Below are 16,650 nucleotides of genomic sequence, written 5' to 3'. Positions count from 1 at the left end.
ACAAGGTCTTGGAAGGGTTATTGCAGCTTACATATTTGCCAACTACTTCCCAACTTGCAGATGTGTTCACAAAGGTTCTGCCTTCTCAACAGTTCACATATTTGCTGTCCAAACTTGGCATGGTTAACACCTTGCCTAGTTTGAGGGGGGGTGTTAAATATAGTGTTACAAGCTGTCCAGAGGTGCCAGATCATCAGCAACAGCCAAAGCCACCTGATGATACAGCCACCTCAGCATAAGTAGTTAGAGAAGTTTGTTAGAGAGTTTGTTAAGTCTGTTAGTCCTTTCTGTTATTCTCTTTCTTTCTTTAGTTAGTTTCTTTTCTCTCCTGTAAATATATAAATAGATTGTCTTGTATCTTCTTTCATTCATTCAGAAAATTAGCATATCTCAGTGCTGTAATAATTCAGTCAATAATGAATTAGTTCTAAGCCTGAGCTCCCAATGTAGAGCAATGATGGAGAAAATTCTGCTTGTCTTCCACTGATTACTCTTCCTATTATATTTCTTCATTCCTGCTGCAACACTGAGATTTATAACATCATATTACCTCCTTGAATGCACCATTAAAGTGGGTTTACCTGATGGGAGGATTAACTAGTAATAGAATTGGGTCAGAGCAACTTTCTCCAAAACATTACTTATAAATGTCTTGTTTATGCCTGTACTAACATTAAAACATAAGTTACATTTAGTCACTAAGTTGCTTGCAATTGGTAGTATGAAGAGTATATTTAACATACATGGTTGTACATGTAGATCAATAGACCAACAGACCCTGAAGCATCAAGGCTACTAGTTCTTGCTGTTGCATCTTCCATTTCCTGCCATACGCAAACTACGGCGATTAGTCCCTGCACTGAAAAATCCAGCAATATAAAAAATCACAACTGCCACTATGAATCCTGCCGGAAACGCAATACCAGCAGCCTGCCATGAAATTGATTCATTGGCTTCTTCCGTAGGCTCAGCGACAGGAGGGGGTTTGTCCTCAGGACAATCCACTCGTATAGACACCCCACATATGCCACTATTATTAGCATAGATGTTAGGATCATTCAAAGTATCCAACTGAGAACTTCGCGGGATCCTTCCTTGAAGCTTGTTATGGCTTAAATCTAAAGTAGTTAGCTGTTGCAGTTTGGCAAATGTTGTTGGGATCCCACCAGAGAGAGTATTATATGCCAAATCCAAGTTCTCGACACTTTGCAAATCTCCAATGCTGGTTGGTATATTTCCATGAAGAGAATTGTGAGAAAGATCTAATAACTTGAGACTCTTAAGACCACCTAATGAGCTAGGAATTTGGCCGGTAAGCTGGTTGTTTGACAAGTCCAGTAAAGAGTAGAAATCAAGGTTGTATTTTGGTAAACCTTGCTTGAAATTTTTCCAGTTCACTATCAAGTCCTGGAACTGAATGGCGAAGCTAAACAATGCAGATGAGAGCGCGGATGTATCAGGTGGATTGATCATGCCGTGAAGGCTCCCAAGTTCTGTAGGGATGCTCCCAACAAGGTTATTGTGGGAGAGATCAAGGATCTGGAGATGGGTGAGGTTTGAGAGATCACTAGGGATTGATCCTGTAAGAGAATTGTTTCTAAGGCTTAGTGTTTGAAGTGAGAAAAGTTTTGACAGATATGATGTCTGAGATATTATTATCATGAAGATCAAGGTGTTTTAGCTGACTAAAGCTTGTCAGATTCTCAGGGAGTGTACCGGAAAACTCATTTTCGCTAAGTGAAAGAATGATAACACCCGGGCCAAATCCTGTGGGGATTTCACCGGAGAAGCGATTGGAAGAAAGATCAACGAAAGCAAGGAATAACGCAGGGTCAAAAGTAGGAAATTGATCACCTGAGAGATTGTTTTTGGACAAGTCCAAGAGAATAAGCCTATAAATGTTGGGCAATGATTGAGGTATCTTACCGGAGAAATTGTTGTCTGATAACATCAATATCATAAGTGCAGACTCTCCAATTGTTTCAGGCAACTCCCCTGAGAAATTGTTCCTAGATAAAGCAAGAACTGATAAACTTTCTGATTGAAACAATCTTGGTGGCAGTGAACCTGATAGCTTATTATCCGATAAAATGATGCTTCCAATGTCCATTTCCGCAAGCCAAAGAGGGAATCCACCTTCGAGCTCGTTCTCACTAAGGTTTAAGAAATCCAAGCTTGTTTGATTCGAAATCCAACGAGGAATTGGCCCTTTAAGCCCACAAGAGTTCAAAATGAGCTGAGATAACTTGCACTTAGGAAAAAGTTGCACTGAGTTATCTAATACAAACCTGTTTCCTCCAATATCCAAAATTTTCAGTGTTTCTATATCAAACAACCAAGAAGGAATTCTTCCTGATAACAAGTTATTTTTCAACTGAAGGTTTGTAAGATTGCTTATCTTTTGAATTGATGCAGGAATTCCTCCTGTCAGAGAATTTCTGCTTAGGGACAGTGTTGACAGGTTTGCTAAATTGCCAATATTAGGTGGAATTTCACCTGACAGAGAATTGTTATGCAAGTCCAAGACCTCCAAATTGATCAAATTCAGCAGCATCGATGAAATCCCACCTGAGAATTGATTTTGTCGAAGTGATAACGTGCGTAGTTTAGTAAGATATCCAATCTCTTCTGGTATTTTTCCATGCAGAAAATTCCCATCTATGTTCAGAAACTGCAAGTTTCTTAAACCATTTACTGCAGAACTCAGTGTACCAACAAGTGAGTTGCTACTCATATCAAGGTACTGTAAGTTCTTCAAAAGGAACAATTCTTCAGGGATTGAACCGGTAAAATGGTTAAGTTTGAGGTCTAAATGAGTGAGATTAGACAAGTTTCCGAACCCAGGCACTGGGATTTCACCACTAAAGATCAGGTTATATGATAAGTCAACAGACAGTAAACTTGTTATATTAAAAAGAGGACTTAAAACATGTGAGGCAACCCCCACTGAACTATCACTTGCATCTACAAGTAACGAAGGGAGAAGTGAGGAAAGATCAAGACGGGTTACTTGTTTCGACGATGATAATGATGATGAAAGGCAAGAAACTCGTTCCCATTCGCAACAATCTGAGCTTGAGTTCCATGTCTCTAAGCCCGCAAGAGATGCATCAGAAAATTGGTTTAGTGTCAGTTCTGTAAGAAGAGATTGTTTGAAATGAAGGAGGGCTTGTTTTTGGTGTAAAGGGCAACTCAAACAAGGATTGTATGAGAAGATCAGTAAAACAATGGCTACTAAAAGTGAGATTAAGGCCATTGTTTTTCACTCTTCTGTTTCAAGTTATGGCAAAATAAGCTCAGCTCATTGATGTTTTATCCAAGGGAATGTAAGTCAAAGTCAACTACTATAAGTTTGTAAGCCATCCACGTCAAACTGTACATTCTGTATAGTGTAGTATTGATTAGATTTAGAAATTGACCAATTTGCATTACGAATTTTTAAGTAAAGTTGCTTACATATATGACTACAAATCACTATCCATTTTATTTGTCGTCAATGGTAAACGGGAATCTAATTTGGCAAGGAACTGTGGTTTTTGACCACTTTTGCACTATGAATTTGCACTATGGATTTACGCGTAGGTCCTAGTTTTTGGCTGGAAATCTGTAGTATTACTTCTCCTTTACATGGCTCATATAAGAATTGTCCAAAATATCTCATGATATCTTTCACATGCTTGTTTTGCTTGATAGTTGATGCCAAAACACTTTCTTCACTAAGTGGCTCTTATGTCGGCAATATATGGGAGGAAAGTCAGTACTTCTAGTAGAACTATTCTGGTTCTCATGTTTGGAGGTAGAAGCTTCTCTATCTATCTTGTTTCTTGTCATAAGTTTCTTTTTTATTTTTATCTATATGAGTCACGAAGGCGGTACAAAGTACAAAGAAGGGGAGGGGGGATTCGAACCCATGACCTATTATTCACAGCACCTCAATCTTAACCAGGCCAAGACATCTGTTTCTTGTCATAAGTTAACCACATACTTAAAGCTATTAAATATATGACTATATAACGAAGTTGGGCTAAAATATGGCAAACGAACCGAAATTTTATTATGGACCTAAACTAAAATTGAGAATCATAACTCGATCGACCCAAAATAAACCAAATTAAATTCAATGTGACATAAAATTAACTAACTCCGACCTGTTATCGGAGTCAAACCAAAATAATTCGAACGGACATCGGTTCTAACATAATTGATCCAAACCAAACATTAACCGAATTTTCCTAGTGTAAATGAATTTGGGAATCATATAGAAAAGTATTAAATATACTAATATATTAAAAGGTGTTTTTCAACAAGGAACTGTGCCATGTAAGGCTGATTTCATATTCTATTCTTGCTGCTGAACATGAAGAGGAGAAAGAGCAAAGACAAGATCAGCTCTCTGAGATACCACCCAACAATGCCACCTACCCCATCTTAGCCTTCCAATCATTCCCCTTAACATCTTAATTTCTTCCACACATCATCAACCTCGAACACAACCATATGACCCCCCCTACAAAACAAACTTTACACATCCATCCTCTCATTTTCATATCGGAATTAATAAAAACTCCTTTCATTAACTGACTCCTTTAGTACCAATCCCCTGAATTTATTAGGTGTTGTAGCTTACTTACATTAGGCTGTAACAAATTACGTTAGCAAGATTTTATCTAATTAAAACCGGTAACCCCCGAGGACTAAGACTCATGTCACACTTGATATCTAACTATTGGGTATGCATTGACTTATTTGCAAACTAATCCAGCTGATTTTGCACCAACGGGGTCAGTCTAAGGATTTAGAAGAGGCGACGCCAAACAATTTTTATAAGAGGCTGGATAATAAATACTTCTTTCGTCTCATAATATAGCGCTCACATTTCTTTTTGAGTGTTCCAAAATATTGTCCTTGTTTTTTTTTATTAATATGCTTAGACTAAATTATCTTCAATTTCTACACAAATTTTTCAAAATACCCCTACTTTTCTTTCAAAATATGTATCCATATTTATTGTTTTACATCATTCCAAGAAACATTCTTTTGATTTTCTAAAAGGAAAAATAAAATACAAAGCTTTTTTTTAGACAAAAGTATCAAATAAACACTTTCTTAAATATTTTTTTGAGAAAAACTACAACTACTATTTTCTTAAATATTATGGGACTGAGAAAGTAATTTTCATACACCTATTGAACATTAATATATATTCAATAAAAGTACCAGACTTCCAAGCAATGATGAAGGGGGGCCAAGGCCGCCATTGACCTATACATAGCTTCGCCCATTAGGGTTGTCAATTCTTATGAGATATTATGTATTATTAATCTCTCACAAGGATTGGCAAACCCTAACAGCCCATTTGGTAGTTAGTTATAAATGATAGTACTTGTATGTAAATTTGAAAAACTATTATTGTTCATTCTCATGATAATGCTAATTTATCCTAAAATGTCCACTTTTCTTCTTGAATTTCATTCTCATCTAATACCACCTTATAAGTGGTAATGAGTTACAATGAAAATTGCTTCCCTTGGAGACAAAAACACAATTTTAGATTGCTTGCCAATGGAAAAAAAATACCTCCTCAAAGATTTTAAGGGTGCTTTGTAATAAAATTTCACTTAACTCATTCCCAATACCGCAAATTATTAACAACTACCAAATGGATCGTTAAGGCTCAAAGGTCACCTAAATATTTCCCACATCAAAATGAGGTTCAAAAAGCGATAATTAGACATTTACCAAAACCACCCTTCTTCAAGCAAAATATAATTCAGGAGATTTTATGTTTTAAGAAAGATTTTTCCATTACCAAATAATTATATTCCAGCAGATTACTAGTCTCATTAAAAATACTCTGCTAAAATTTCTTCTCCCATTAATATGAAACATCAAATACCATTTCCATATCGGATGATATCATTCGGTCTTTTTTCAAGCAGAATTTTACAGCCTCTACTTCATGCTTGGCTTCGGGGTTGCATTCTTCCTCATTTTTGAACGCTTTTCTCAGCCTTTTTCTCTTTTTTTTTTTATGTTTCTCTATTTCTCAAATGGTATATATACGGATACCTTTTACAAAATACATGAGGGGTAAAATCATTATGGAAGCCTGTCCTGTTATACCCCTCGGATGTGAGAAGGCGGCTCAACCCCCCTAACCCCGAAATTAGCAGCTGTTATCACCCACTCCAGCCTTTGAGAGCGCACTCAAAACTCTTCCAGCGATATATGTACAAGCCGCAAATCAGCATACAGTTCGGCCATAGCATATTGATGCGATATAGAGATTTTTGGCCCACTTTTCCTGCCATAAGATAGAGAAATATTGTCAAGAACTTGGAAGAGTACATTGGAGTAGTCACATGTCACAATACAGCTTAATCATATAAAGCTCTATCCTATCTACAGTACATACTACATATAATACTCCTCTGCCCCCAAGGCAGCGTTCTCTTCACATTAAAAAAAAACTCGAGGGTTCATCAGGTCTAATCTGTGTTGATCAAGGCCTGACCAGGTGTAATCACTAGGTAAAATCAGGTGAAGAAAACAGACAAGTTTAGGAAACAAACCTTAGACGATTTTTTGCTTTTCTACTTATGCCATCTCAAAATAGAGGTCACCATTTCAATTTATAGCTTAATCCTCTATATAATTAGCCTAAGTGATACTCTTACCAAAGAATTCAAAAGACGATGGTGCAGATGTCAAGATTTATGTTAACAAAGGATAGAACTCCTTAGAAAGACTACTGACTCCCAAATCCCCAATCAAATGGACGGTGATCCTCGGACAAATTAATAGATATTTGACATTGCAAACCAATCAAGAACAATAAATATTGAAAACAGAAGAGGCAGACACCTTTACATGAGTACTAGGGAAGGCAGAAGTTCTCAAAGTTTCTTGTGTTTCATCCATCGTTTTACGCTTTGGAATGCTAAGTACAAAGGCTGCTTGATCTGGTGTCGCAGCCATGGAAGTTATTCGGTAGCCACTTTCCCATCTCCGATGTATACCCTCACTCGGATACAGAAAATCTAGCTCGACAACCTTGTCATGGGATGTTGATAGTCAGATTGAATTAAGTAGGTAGTTGCCAAAAAGGAGAAGATTAGCATGAGGGTTAACAGTCATACCTGATCGGTAAATCCTGCATTTCTTGACATTACTACTCCCCATCGACTAGCAGCTGTCGTCATGGAAGTTACATGAAAGCCCTCTTTCCACTTTTTATTGATCCACTTGAATGGAAATGAGTCGCTGACTTTATATGACTGCTGAGTGTAAGGAGTCCCTGAATTTCAGAAAAAGAATAAACCTCAATTTGGATCATAACCAAAGGGGAAAAAAGTTTCTCTTTCCATTTTTTCCATTTTATCTGGAAATCTAGTAAGAGACTATATACTGACAACTTACCTTTAGACATAACCACCAAGGAAGCTCCATTAGTTGCACCAGCTATTGAACTGATATAGAAATTTTTCTCCCACTGTTCCATGATCCAATCCTAGCAAGATCCAAAACAATAGCAGATAGTGAGTAATTTCAATAACTCGTATATCCTGCACACAGGACAAGATATCCTAATGTATCAAACCTTATGCAAGAAGACGTTTGACAACTCCCACACTTGACAACTGAAACCTGTTCCAGCATCCATAATTAGGGCCCATAGATTGGTAGCTGAGGCCACACAACTGATATATAGACCATCTTCGTTTCCCTTGTCAATATGTTGCTTAAGCCTAGCATCAGCTACATTGTAGTGATATCTGCAAGCACAAGAATTTAAATTTACGTTAGCAAAAAGGTTATATCCACTTGTCATGTCACGAGCTAATAGAAACCCTAACAATATAACCGCACATGCTTAGAATATTGAAGTACATAACATAAATGGACTCTACACTTATTTCCCAGTATCACTTCCAATTTTGCTGGCATGTGCTACAAAAATGAATATTCTGGGAGTACTTAAAGTTTTGGTATTACATATGCGAAAATCTCAAGCAAGTTTGTTACATATGCTAGAAAACTTGAAAATTTTATTTTTATTAAGAGAGTTACAGACTTGCTAAAAGACCATTATGAGTTGACAGCTAACTATAATTATACATAGCACAGAAATCAATGATAATCAAAGAGCTTGCACAGTTGTCCTTTTAATCAGTATCCATTCAATATAGCTCCTCTGTTCTCAACCCTCGATCATCATTCTTGATTTTTTCAATCAGAAAAGACAATAGAACGCTGAGATGTCCAAAAGCCAATCAGATCTTGTGAAAGGGCTCTACACGTGAAAGAAGGGGAAGAATAGGGAAGGGAGGGGATTAAAAAGCGAAAACTAACATCTAAAAATTATACATCATAGCTGAGCTTAAGAGCCACGAGACAGAACTGTGCATTATTTTTGTACATCAACCAACCATCGACACAGATGTATTCATTATGCCATCACCCACTACCATTATAACATATGAGCATTAACAGGAAATTTCATGAGACCTGATCTGGTACATTCTTCCTCCATGTTCTTTTATTATGTCATGGTATTTGATACATTACCTAAATGGAAATATTCCTCCACACTTTTAGTATAAAAACCACCTTACCCTCACTTTATTCTTCCACTCTTAATATTCCCCTAATTTCCCCACATTATCCTTACTTTACTTTAAAAAATGTGGGCACCCACTTTCTCTCTCTACCTTTCTTAAAACTAGCCCACTTTCTCTATTTTCTATCTAATGAAAAACAGAGGAAGTGTATGGATAGAGTTCGAAGGCAAGAAATAATATTCCGGACATATTCACTACACAAATCTTTTACTTAAAGATCAACGAAGCTAATCCCGATATATCTAGAGGTGGTGCGAATTCCCTGAATCAAAACAAATAAAATTTAGAATATTAAGATGTCAAAGATTAATTATTTGTAAGAAAAATTATCCCCCTTGCTAGCTTCAGGAGGATGATCAGTTATACAGCCCAACTGTCTATAGAAAAGATACTGGAAAATTGTCACCAAAGATGAGAAAAAAGTGGGCTGCAGCTCAAATTCAGCTTATCTTCTATACACAAAAAATTTCCTACGAGATCAATTTTTTTTCTTGATACCTGTAGATAGTTGGGTTACATAACTGAATTATATAGCTGATTTCTTGCTAGGCTCTAATGGCTTAAATATATTTCTTGCAACATTCTTTGCCTAGGATAATATGTACTCACAGTTCTCTTATTTGAAAGTAACAGTGCTGTCATCGTTCCAACAAACGCGGCAAATACCATCTAGAGGATTTTATCACAATCACAAAATCCAGAAACTTTCAGCATTTACTAAAAGGCTCCTCCAAATATATCTATACTCCAATGGTTGAAATAGATGTTCTGCTGCATCACTAATTTCTCCTCATTAATAGAATAACAATCCTCAAAGACAATGTTGCTTTTATGGACCAAAATACAACACATGCTGAAGTGGACAGACTGCGAATTTTGGAAGGTGCAAACTCATCAAGATCAGAACCATGCAGAGTTGCAGACGCACCGATTAGCATCAGAAGGACATCAACAACAGCAAATATGCAGGCACGCATGAACTCAATACTTATCCTGTAGGAAAGAGCAAGTCTTCCGTACTGTGGAAATAACATAAACCTTCTCACACACCCATACCCTATATATTTTATAAAAATAAATAATGTTGTTCCCAAAATGAGCATTTTGGGAAGAAATAGCAGACAGGCTTGTAATGCTACTCAACAAAGTGGTAAACCTGCAATCTTTCTTAAGCTTAACTCGACCAAGGACAACACACCTGTTCCTCCAAGCTTAACAGTTAACAATTGACCTTCTATATTTCAACCTCAACAAACGCCCCAGTAAGGCTGTAAAAGGCTATAAAGCGACCTAATACGACCATATAGTAGAGATGCATATATTGCTGTCAAACCCATTCTATGATATTAATACATCACTAAAGACAGATTTTGAGTTAGCTTTTGAAATAAAGGTCAGTAATCTGTATAAACTATAAAGAAATGCCCACTAGTTTAGCCCATATTCTTTTGTGTCTGCCAAAGTAGATTATATTAAAATGCAGCCGACCCCATATTGGAATTAAGCGCTTCAGTGGTGGTTGTTGTTTCACAGTAGATTGTAGTATTTCATAAAGTAATTTAGAATGTTATATAAAACTAACATTGACGTGACTAGAAGGATAATTCCATTATTTCACCCCCAAAAACCCTCAATTCTCTAAAATTATCATGTCAGTTATGTATGTTTTATTTAGTTCCATAATCTACCTCAATAACTAGCTTTGTCTACCTGCTAGCAGCTAGCATCCAATCACTAGCACCTCACAGAATCCACCAACAGCTAGTAAAACACTAACTGCTATGTATCATTATAGTTAGTCAGCTTCTCTTAAGCCCAAACATGCCTTAAGACAATTTGCCTCCCTCCATTTATTAAACAAGTTAATTGCTCTCTAAGTCCAAACATACCTTTAGACAATTTGCCTCCCTCCATTGATTAACAAAGTTCAGTTTCTATTATCCATATGATCAAAAGTAAACCTTTTATTATATAGTAATAGGGTCAGCAAGTTTACATATTTGCTCATTCTACATCAACACTTCAACAGCATCCAAATAAAAAATAAATTTTATATATTTTACCATATAACAAAATCAATCTAGAGCAATCACATACCAAAATTTGACAGCTCATCTACTCCATGAGAGTATACTATACTATATATGGAGATGATGGGATACTCAGGTTTATGTAATGATGTCAATAACTAAGAAATAACAATCAAGCAAACCAGATTGGTCGAAATAAAATATGTTCTGTCTAGAACAAGTTACTTTAGCCTTTTAAAGTTCTTAGAAAAGCATATGTCAAGCGTGTTTTAAATCAATATGTCAGAAAAAAAAAATTAAATTTTAAGATTTTAAATCCTTACTTGACACTTTGAGTTTTAAATCAATATGTCACAGAAAAATACTTAAGATTTATGTATTTTGTAACAAATCCAACTTGCCGCTTCAGTTATTCCCATCTTCCTCATATTAGACAACTTAATAATGGCAGTAGATGTAACCAGACAGCACATCAGACGCGAAAGAAACAGGCATATAAGAGTATCCTAATTGCTACTGAATTTTCTCCAATTTACCTCTGCTTCATGGGGCGACGAGCATTATAAACTGAAATCCATTGAGTCGCAGGACTACCAAGACGTATTTTTTTCTTCGGCTGCTCATCCTCCTCCAAATTATTAAGGAGCAACCGTCCCCGTTTTTGGCCCACCTGGTGTCGCATTTTTAAAGACAAAAATGATAACTTCAAACTTGGAAAACATATATGAACACATAACGGGAAGAAAATAATAACAATAATTCCCAACCTTCAAAGCTCCATCAATTTTGATAGGTCTAAGTGGCGCACAAGGTTCAATCAGGCAATCAAAAAGAGAAATAAGTTTTCCATAGTTTGGCTCCTCATCGAATTTCATGACAGTCACAGCTTCAAGGAACTGTTTGAATGGAGCGGGGCAAAAGCAACACATCAACTCCGGAGAAGTGCCCATTTTTTTCTTACAAACAAGAAAACTCTTATTGTCTCCCTGCCCCAAAAGAAGAGAAAAGATAAGCAAGTTGCAATATCGCTCAAAATAATTAAAATCACAAGCAAAACTCACTTGATAACCCTGCCATGGTAGCCTCCCTTTAATAAGAAAGATCAAAGTATACGCCAATGACTCAAGATCATCCCTCCTACTGCCTGTTCGACCCAAGTGCGCATGGACACTTGCATATCTTATTGTTCCCCTGCCAAGAGGACAATATTCCAGTCATATGCTAAAACATGTAATGCAAGAATTTTAAGCCTTTGAATGAAAAATATATAAGTACTTTACATACCTAAATACATCAGGCCTCTGATCATACTCAACATGTTGACCAGATGATACATCTTTCCATCTAGAGGCTGTACCACAAAAAGGTGATCACAAATTAACAGACAGCATTAAAAATTTAGAATATTACATACCAAACTATGCTTCAGGAAGTCAAAATAACCCTACCAACATAAATCCAAATTACCCTTACAACAGCAACAAAATTGTGCTTAGCGGCTTATATCCAACAACAGTAAGTAAAACAGAAAAAGGTAGTACCTAGCAGGAGATGATATTTATCCCAACAGTATTTGACAGTTCATTTATATTTATGTACAGGAATTTAAAAAAAAAAAAAACTTGATTCGTCCTCAAACTATTTCTTTGAAGGTAAGGGTAGCAGACCTAGCAGGTAGTCGTTATGAAAATTAGATAACATACCAAGACCAAGATCTATAAGATATAGCTTCTTCTCATCGGCGGTTCCAGGTTGACCAAGAAGAAAATTTTCTGGTTTGACATCCCCATGCACAAAACTTCAAACAAGTACAGAAAACTATTATTACCATCAAAGTATAATACAGATATATAGAAAGGAAAGGAGAATGAATATATTATAACCAAACACGTCAAAAGGTCCTCACCCTTTTATGTGAAGCTTTTCCAAGATTGATATTGCCTCCACAGCAATGCATGCTACCATATTTGGAGGCATCCTGTTTAAGGTAGTAATTTATAATACAGGACAAAAAAAATACTTGAGAACGTTTGCGTGCAAAGAAGAAAGTCTATAACAAATGTGAAGACACAAAAAGCATGCATCCATCATCAGGGGGAGAGAGGGACAAGAAAGAGAAATATGCTTACGATTGTCCTAAGGAGTTCCATACATCCCATAGACTTGGTCCAAGCATGTCCATGATCTGAGACCAAAAAGAAAAAGAGTACATTTATAAAAAAAATGAAGTTCCTAATCCATTTATATAAGGAGCTGATAGCGCCAAAAACTTACCAAAATGTAGAATTCTGCTTGACGGCCTTTATAATGAACTGAAGGAATACCGTAGCATCCATTCAAGGAGCTACAATAACAATTTGAGACATTAATTACTCGTAAAAAAAAAAGTTATCACTTAAAAGGTAAAATACAAATCCAAAACTTACTTGTAAACTTGCCACTCATAAGGAGGGCCATAATTGCAACCTTTACTGTTGCGGTGTTCAAATTTAACAGCAACCTGCTTCCAAAAAATAATCAAACACCTACTCCTCAACATGCAAAGATGTAAATAATGCAATCTCACAACAGATGTTACCTCCAGAGCATCGGGTCCTATCCTGTCAACACCACCCACCATTCTTCTACCAACATAAACCTGGCCGAAACCACCCTTACCCAACTTCCGCTCTACCTTATACAGAGGTGAAGTGCCCACTTGAACCTGGAAGAAAAGATTGAAACTCAACTCCAAGAAGAGGATGACGTGACGAATACAGACAGAAGAAGGTAAATAAATCTTCCAACAACATGCATTTACGACAATGGCAATATAAAGACACATGGCATCAATTTGTAATCTGCATATACTTTAAAGGGAAAGTTATATGAAAACCAACAAAACTTACCATCGAAAGTGCAATAGTAGATCTTATGATTAAAGTAAGCACCCTTACCATTGTACACCACATAAAATTACCAACCTAAAAACATAGGAACACACAGCAATTCCAAGGGAAAGAGATTATACCTTGTCAGGAACAGGTGTCAGGTTAGCATCCTCTTCAGCAACCACCAGCTTATCTCCACTCCCTCCCTCCATTGCAATATCTTTATCAGCACCACCTTCCACTCGATTTTGAGCAGCACCAGCAGCTCCTACGGCGGGTGCAACTTGAGGAAGAACTTCACCAGGAATTTCTGGGTCTAAATCTATCACTCTAACACCCCGACCTCGACCAGCACCACCAGTTTGCCTAGCTCCTACTGCTGCTTGGGCCCCTTTGGCTAAACCAGCTGCAGCATTCGCACCTCTTCCTCTACCACCACCTCTTCGCCTTGTTTTGTTTTGCGTAGGTGGATGACAATTCTCACCCTGGTCATTCAATTCAGGGGAAGGCTGCTGAAGATCACCAAGCCTCTTCGATCTTCGGGCTCCACTTCGCAGCTCTGGCATCGTCCACCCATACAATTCACCCCCCTGGTGATTACAACATAACCCCTTTGGACTCTCCTGCCCAAGAAAAGCAGATAAAAACCCATGTTAATTAACGAATGCACGAGAAATGGTACATCATTAAAAAGATTCATCTGCTCTTTCAAGCCAATCTATGAGGACAGCTCTATAAAGTTTGCAATTACCCATTTCCACAAGTCAAATAACTGCCCATCAAACTTTCCTAAAACAAGAAATCATGGTCTAATACAAATACTCTAACCACATACATTTCAAAGAGCATACCAGTCATGGTAAAAAAAAAAGGAAAATCTTTTTTAATCTTGCCCACTAATATCTCTTTTTTTCCAAAAAAAAATCTGGAAAGATGTGACTGAAAAACTACTTATATCATGAAGTTCTCTATACTTCTGAACTAACAACTAGTCATCCATGTCTAAAATATGCCAGGTACCATCCACCTCTAACAAACCCAACAAATAAAAAACATTAAAAACCCAAAAATTTAACAATCAAACAGATTAAACTACTCTCCAGAAACAAATAAATTCAAATATTTTCAGTGAACATAAAGTATCAATATGTTTCATTTTTTTTTTCCCAAAACAGCACGATCATCATGTTAAACATTAACAAACAAAAACAAGAAAAACAAAACCATCAAATTAAAACAAACAAAACGGGAAAAAATTACACTCACAGATCCTTCCTTGAAGCAACAAAAACACCAAGGATCGGCCTCAAGAACCCAATAAAATTACACTTCAAATATTATGAAGATCGGCCTCAGATCTTCACTTGCTTACATCTGCAACAAATTTACCCAGAAAAAGATAACAACAAAAATCTTCTCTTTTTATAATCGGTGGAAGATGAAAACTTAGGTTATTAAAGCTTGAACAACAAAAAAATGATTTTTCTGGGAAAATGAGAGGAAAAAATCCAAATAATCAAAGAATATGAATAGTTTAAATTTATGGGTATTGATGAATTTATGAGATAAAGTTGTAGGTGAGGAGAAAGAGGGCGTCTTTCTTTGCAATGCCAATGCTTTGCTTCGCTAAACGCTTATCTCTCTTTTTTTTTTAAAAAAAAAATATATTTTGGCCTTCTTTTTATTTTCTCTCTCCTCTTTTTTATGTTGCCTCTTTCTCTCTCCTCTGTCTGGTGTCTGAAAACCCTTCTGTTTTTATACGAAAATTGAAACATGGAGCATGCAATGTGGCCTTATGATCAACCAAGCGATAGTGGTATTTTCCTACTTTTTTTTTTTTACTTTTTTTTGTTATTTTTTTGAAAAAAAGAAATATTATTGCCTTTTTTGAAATTTATTACCTTATATAAATGTTTTTATGGTAGATATATTGAACACATGATTACCGACCTAGGAGAAATAAATTTTTGGTAAATATATAGACTATAATATGTAGAGGGGTTTAGTAAAATATAAACATGTATTTTTACAATGCATAGTGTTGTAGTAGCTTGTAATGACATTAGCATGACTTGTAGTATAGCTGTGTGTTTGCACATACCCTAAAAAGGTGTATTCTTCCCAACCAAAAAAGTTAAACTTCATCTCCACCGTTCACCAGTTTACCAATGGCTTCATTTGAACTTGATAATCTAGAAGTGTTAGTAGATACTTTCTTTGGTTGAGGTTAGTTTGGGGTATTTAAAGTAAATTGACTTTTAAAGAGAAGTAAACTTATGATTCAAAATTATGACCAAATTAGTCATCTTTGTTCTAACTTTATGAAGATTTTGAGTTTTAGCCTTGGTTTGTTAGTTTTACAAAATCAATACAAAAATGGGTTCGTGGACATATAGTGAGTCTCGATTTGTATCATAACAAAACTACAAAGTATAGTAAAGAAAATAGAAACGGCGAAGAAATGATATTATGAAACTACTTGATCATGTAGTGTTAGTCGATGATGCAAATCTTACACGTAAAGATGGTCAATGGTGTGGGTCAATCCAGTCCATCCAACCCAACTCGTGGGTCGAGCGGGGCAGGCTCGTGAAAAGCTTGATATAGACTCGTGAAAACTATGAAATCGGAAGGTAAGTCGTGTGGGCTTATATGATTTTCATTAGTTTGAAAGTATAACTTTAAAATATAATGATTATAATTTATTAATCATATAAATTACTAATTATCTAAATTTTAATTAATTGTTAAGTTTATGTAACAATAATTCTAATTCTCAATTGATTTGTTCAAATATTTTAAACAATTTTTTAAAAAAAAGATTAAAAAAATAGTCTAGTTCAGCCTACTAAACCCCAACCTACAAAACCCATTTCTTGAACCGTGAAAACCCCGTCCAAATCGTCATTCGTCGAGCAAACTAGCTCATTGGACCAGCATACCCAACCAGCGAAACTTGTTGTCCGGTCTTAAGCAAGAACATATGTGTTTTGGAAAAGTATGGTTAAGGGTACATAGCATAAGAGATTGTGCGAGTCGATTTTATGTGATTACTAAGAGTTTGTTGTGTTCACCTTATTTTCACATTATATTATATAACCTAGAGGATGGTCAAGATAAAGTAGAATT

The 16,650-nt window shown here is 36.1% G+C and overlaps 2 protein-coding genes across 3 annotated transcripts; both read right to left on the bottom strand.

Annotated features, from left to right (window-relative positions):
- Positions 1-795: 795 nt before the first annotated feature.
- LOC104888714 (receptor-like protein 46) lies at positions 796-3,256 on the bottom strand. The gene is made up of 2 exons (XM_048640503.1): positions 1,717-3,256; positions 796-1,580 (listed from the first exon to the last, which is right to left on the bottom strand). The coding sequence occupies exons 1-2, from the start codon at positions 3,254-3,256 to the stop codon at positions 796-798; spliced, it is 2,325 nt and encodes a 774-aa protein (XP_048496460.1).
- A 2,594-nt stretch (positions 3,257-5,850) lies between these two features.
- Positions 5,851-15,247, bottom strand: LOC104888715 (casein kinase 1-like protein HD16). 2 transcript variants are annotated; one of them, XM_048641546.2, is made up of 17 exons: positions 14,788-15,247; positions 13,662-14,144; positions 13,230-13,355; positions 13,078-13,151; positions 12,926-12,995; positions 12,781-12,836; positions 12,558-12,629; positions 12,355-12,449; positions 11,936-12,002; positions 11,713-11,842; positions 11,419-11,637; positions 11,188-11,321; positions 7,601-7,775; positions 7,420-7,510; positions 7,140-7,297; positions 6,871-7,053; positions 5,851-6,304 (listed from the first exon to the last, which is right to left on the bottom strand). In XM_048641546.2, exons 2-17 carry the CDS (start codon positions 14,085-14,087, stop codon positions 6,245-6,247), a joined length of 2,136 nt encoding a protein of 711 aa, XP_048497503.1. In that variant the 5' UTR covers positions 14,088-14,144; positions 14,788-15,247; the 3' UTR covers positions 5,851-6,244. The 2 variants fall into 2 exon arrangements, with proteins under 2 accessions (XP_048497503.1, XP_010672054.1); XM_010673752.4 differs by having other exon boundaries at positions 6,865-7,053; positions 14,788-15,245.
- Positions 15,248-16,650: the final 1,403 nt, after the last annotated feature.

This window comes from Beta vulgaris, chromosome 3, assembly GCF_026745355.1.
Source record: "Beta vulgaris subsp. vulgaris cultivar EL10 chromosome 3, EL10.2, whole genome shotgun sequence".
NCBI lineage: Eukaryota > Viridiplantae > Streptophyta > Magnoliopsida > Caryophyllales > Amaranthaceae > Beta > Beta vulgaris.
Note: the sequence above shows the minus strand (reverse complement) of the source record. Positions and strands in the feature narration are given on the sequence as shown.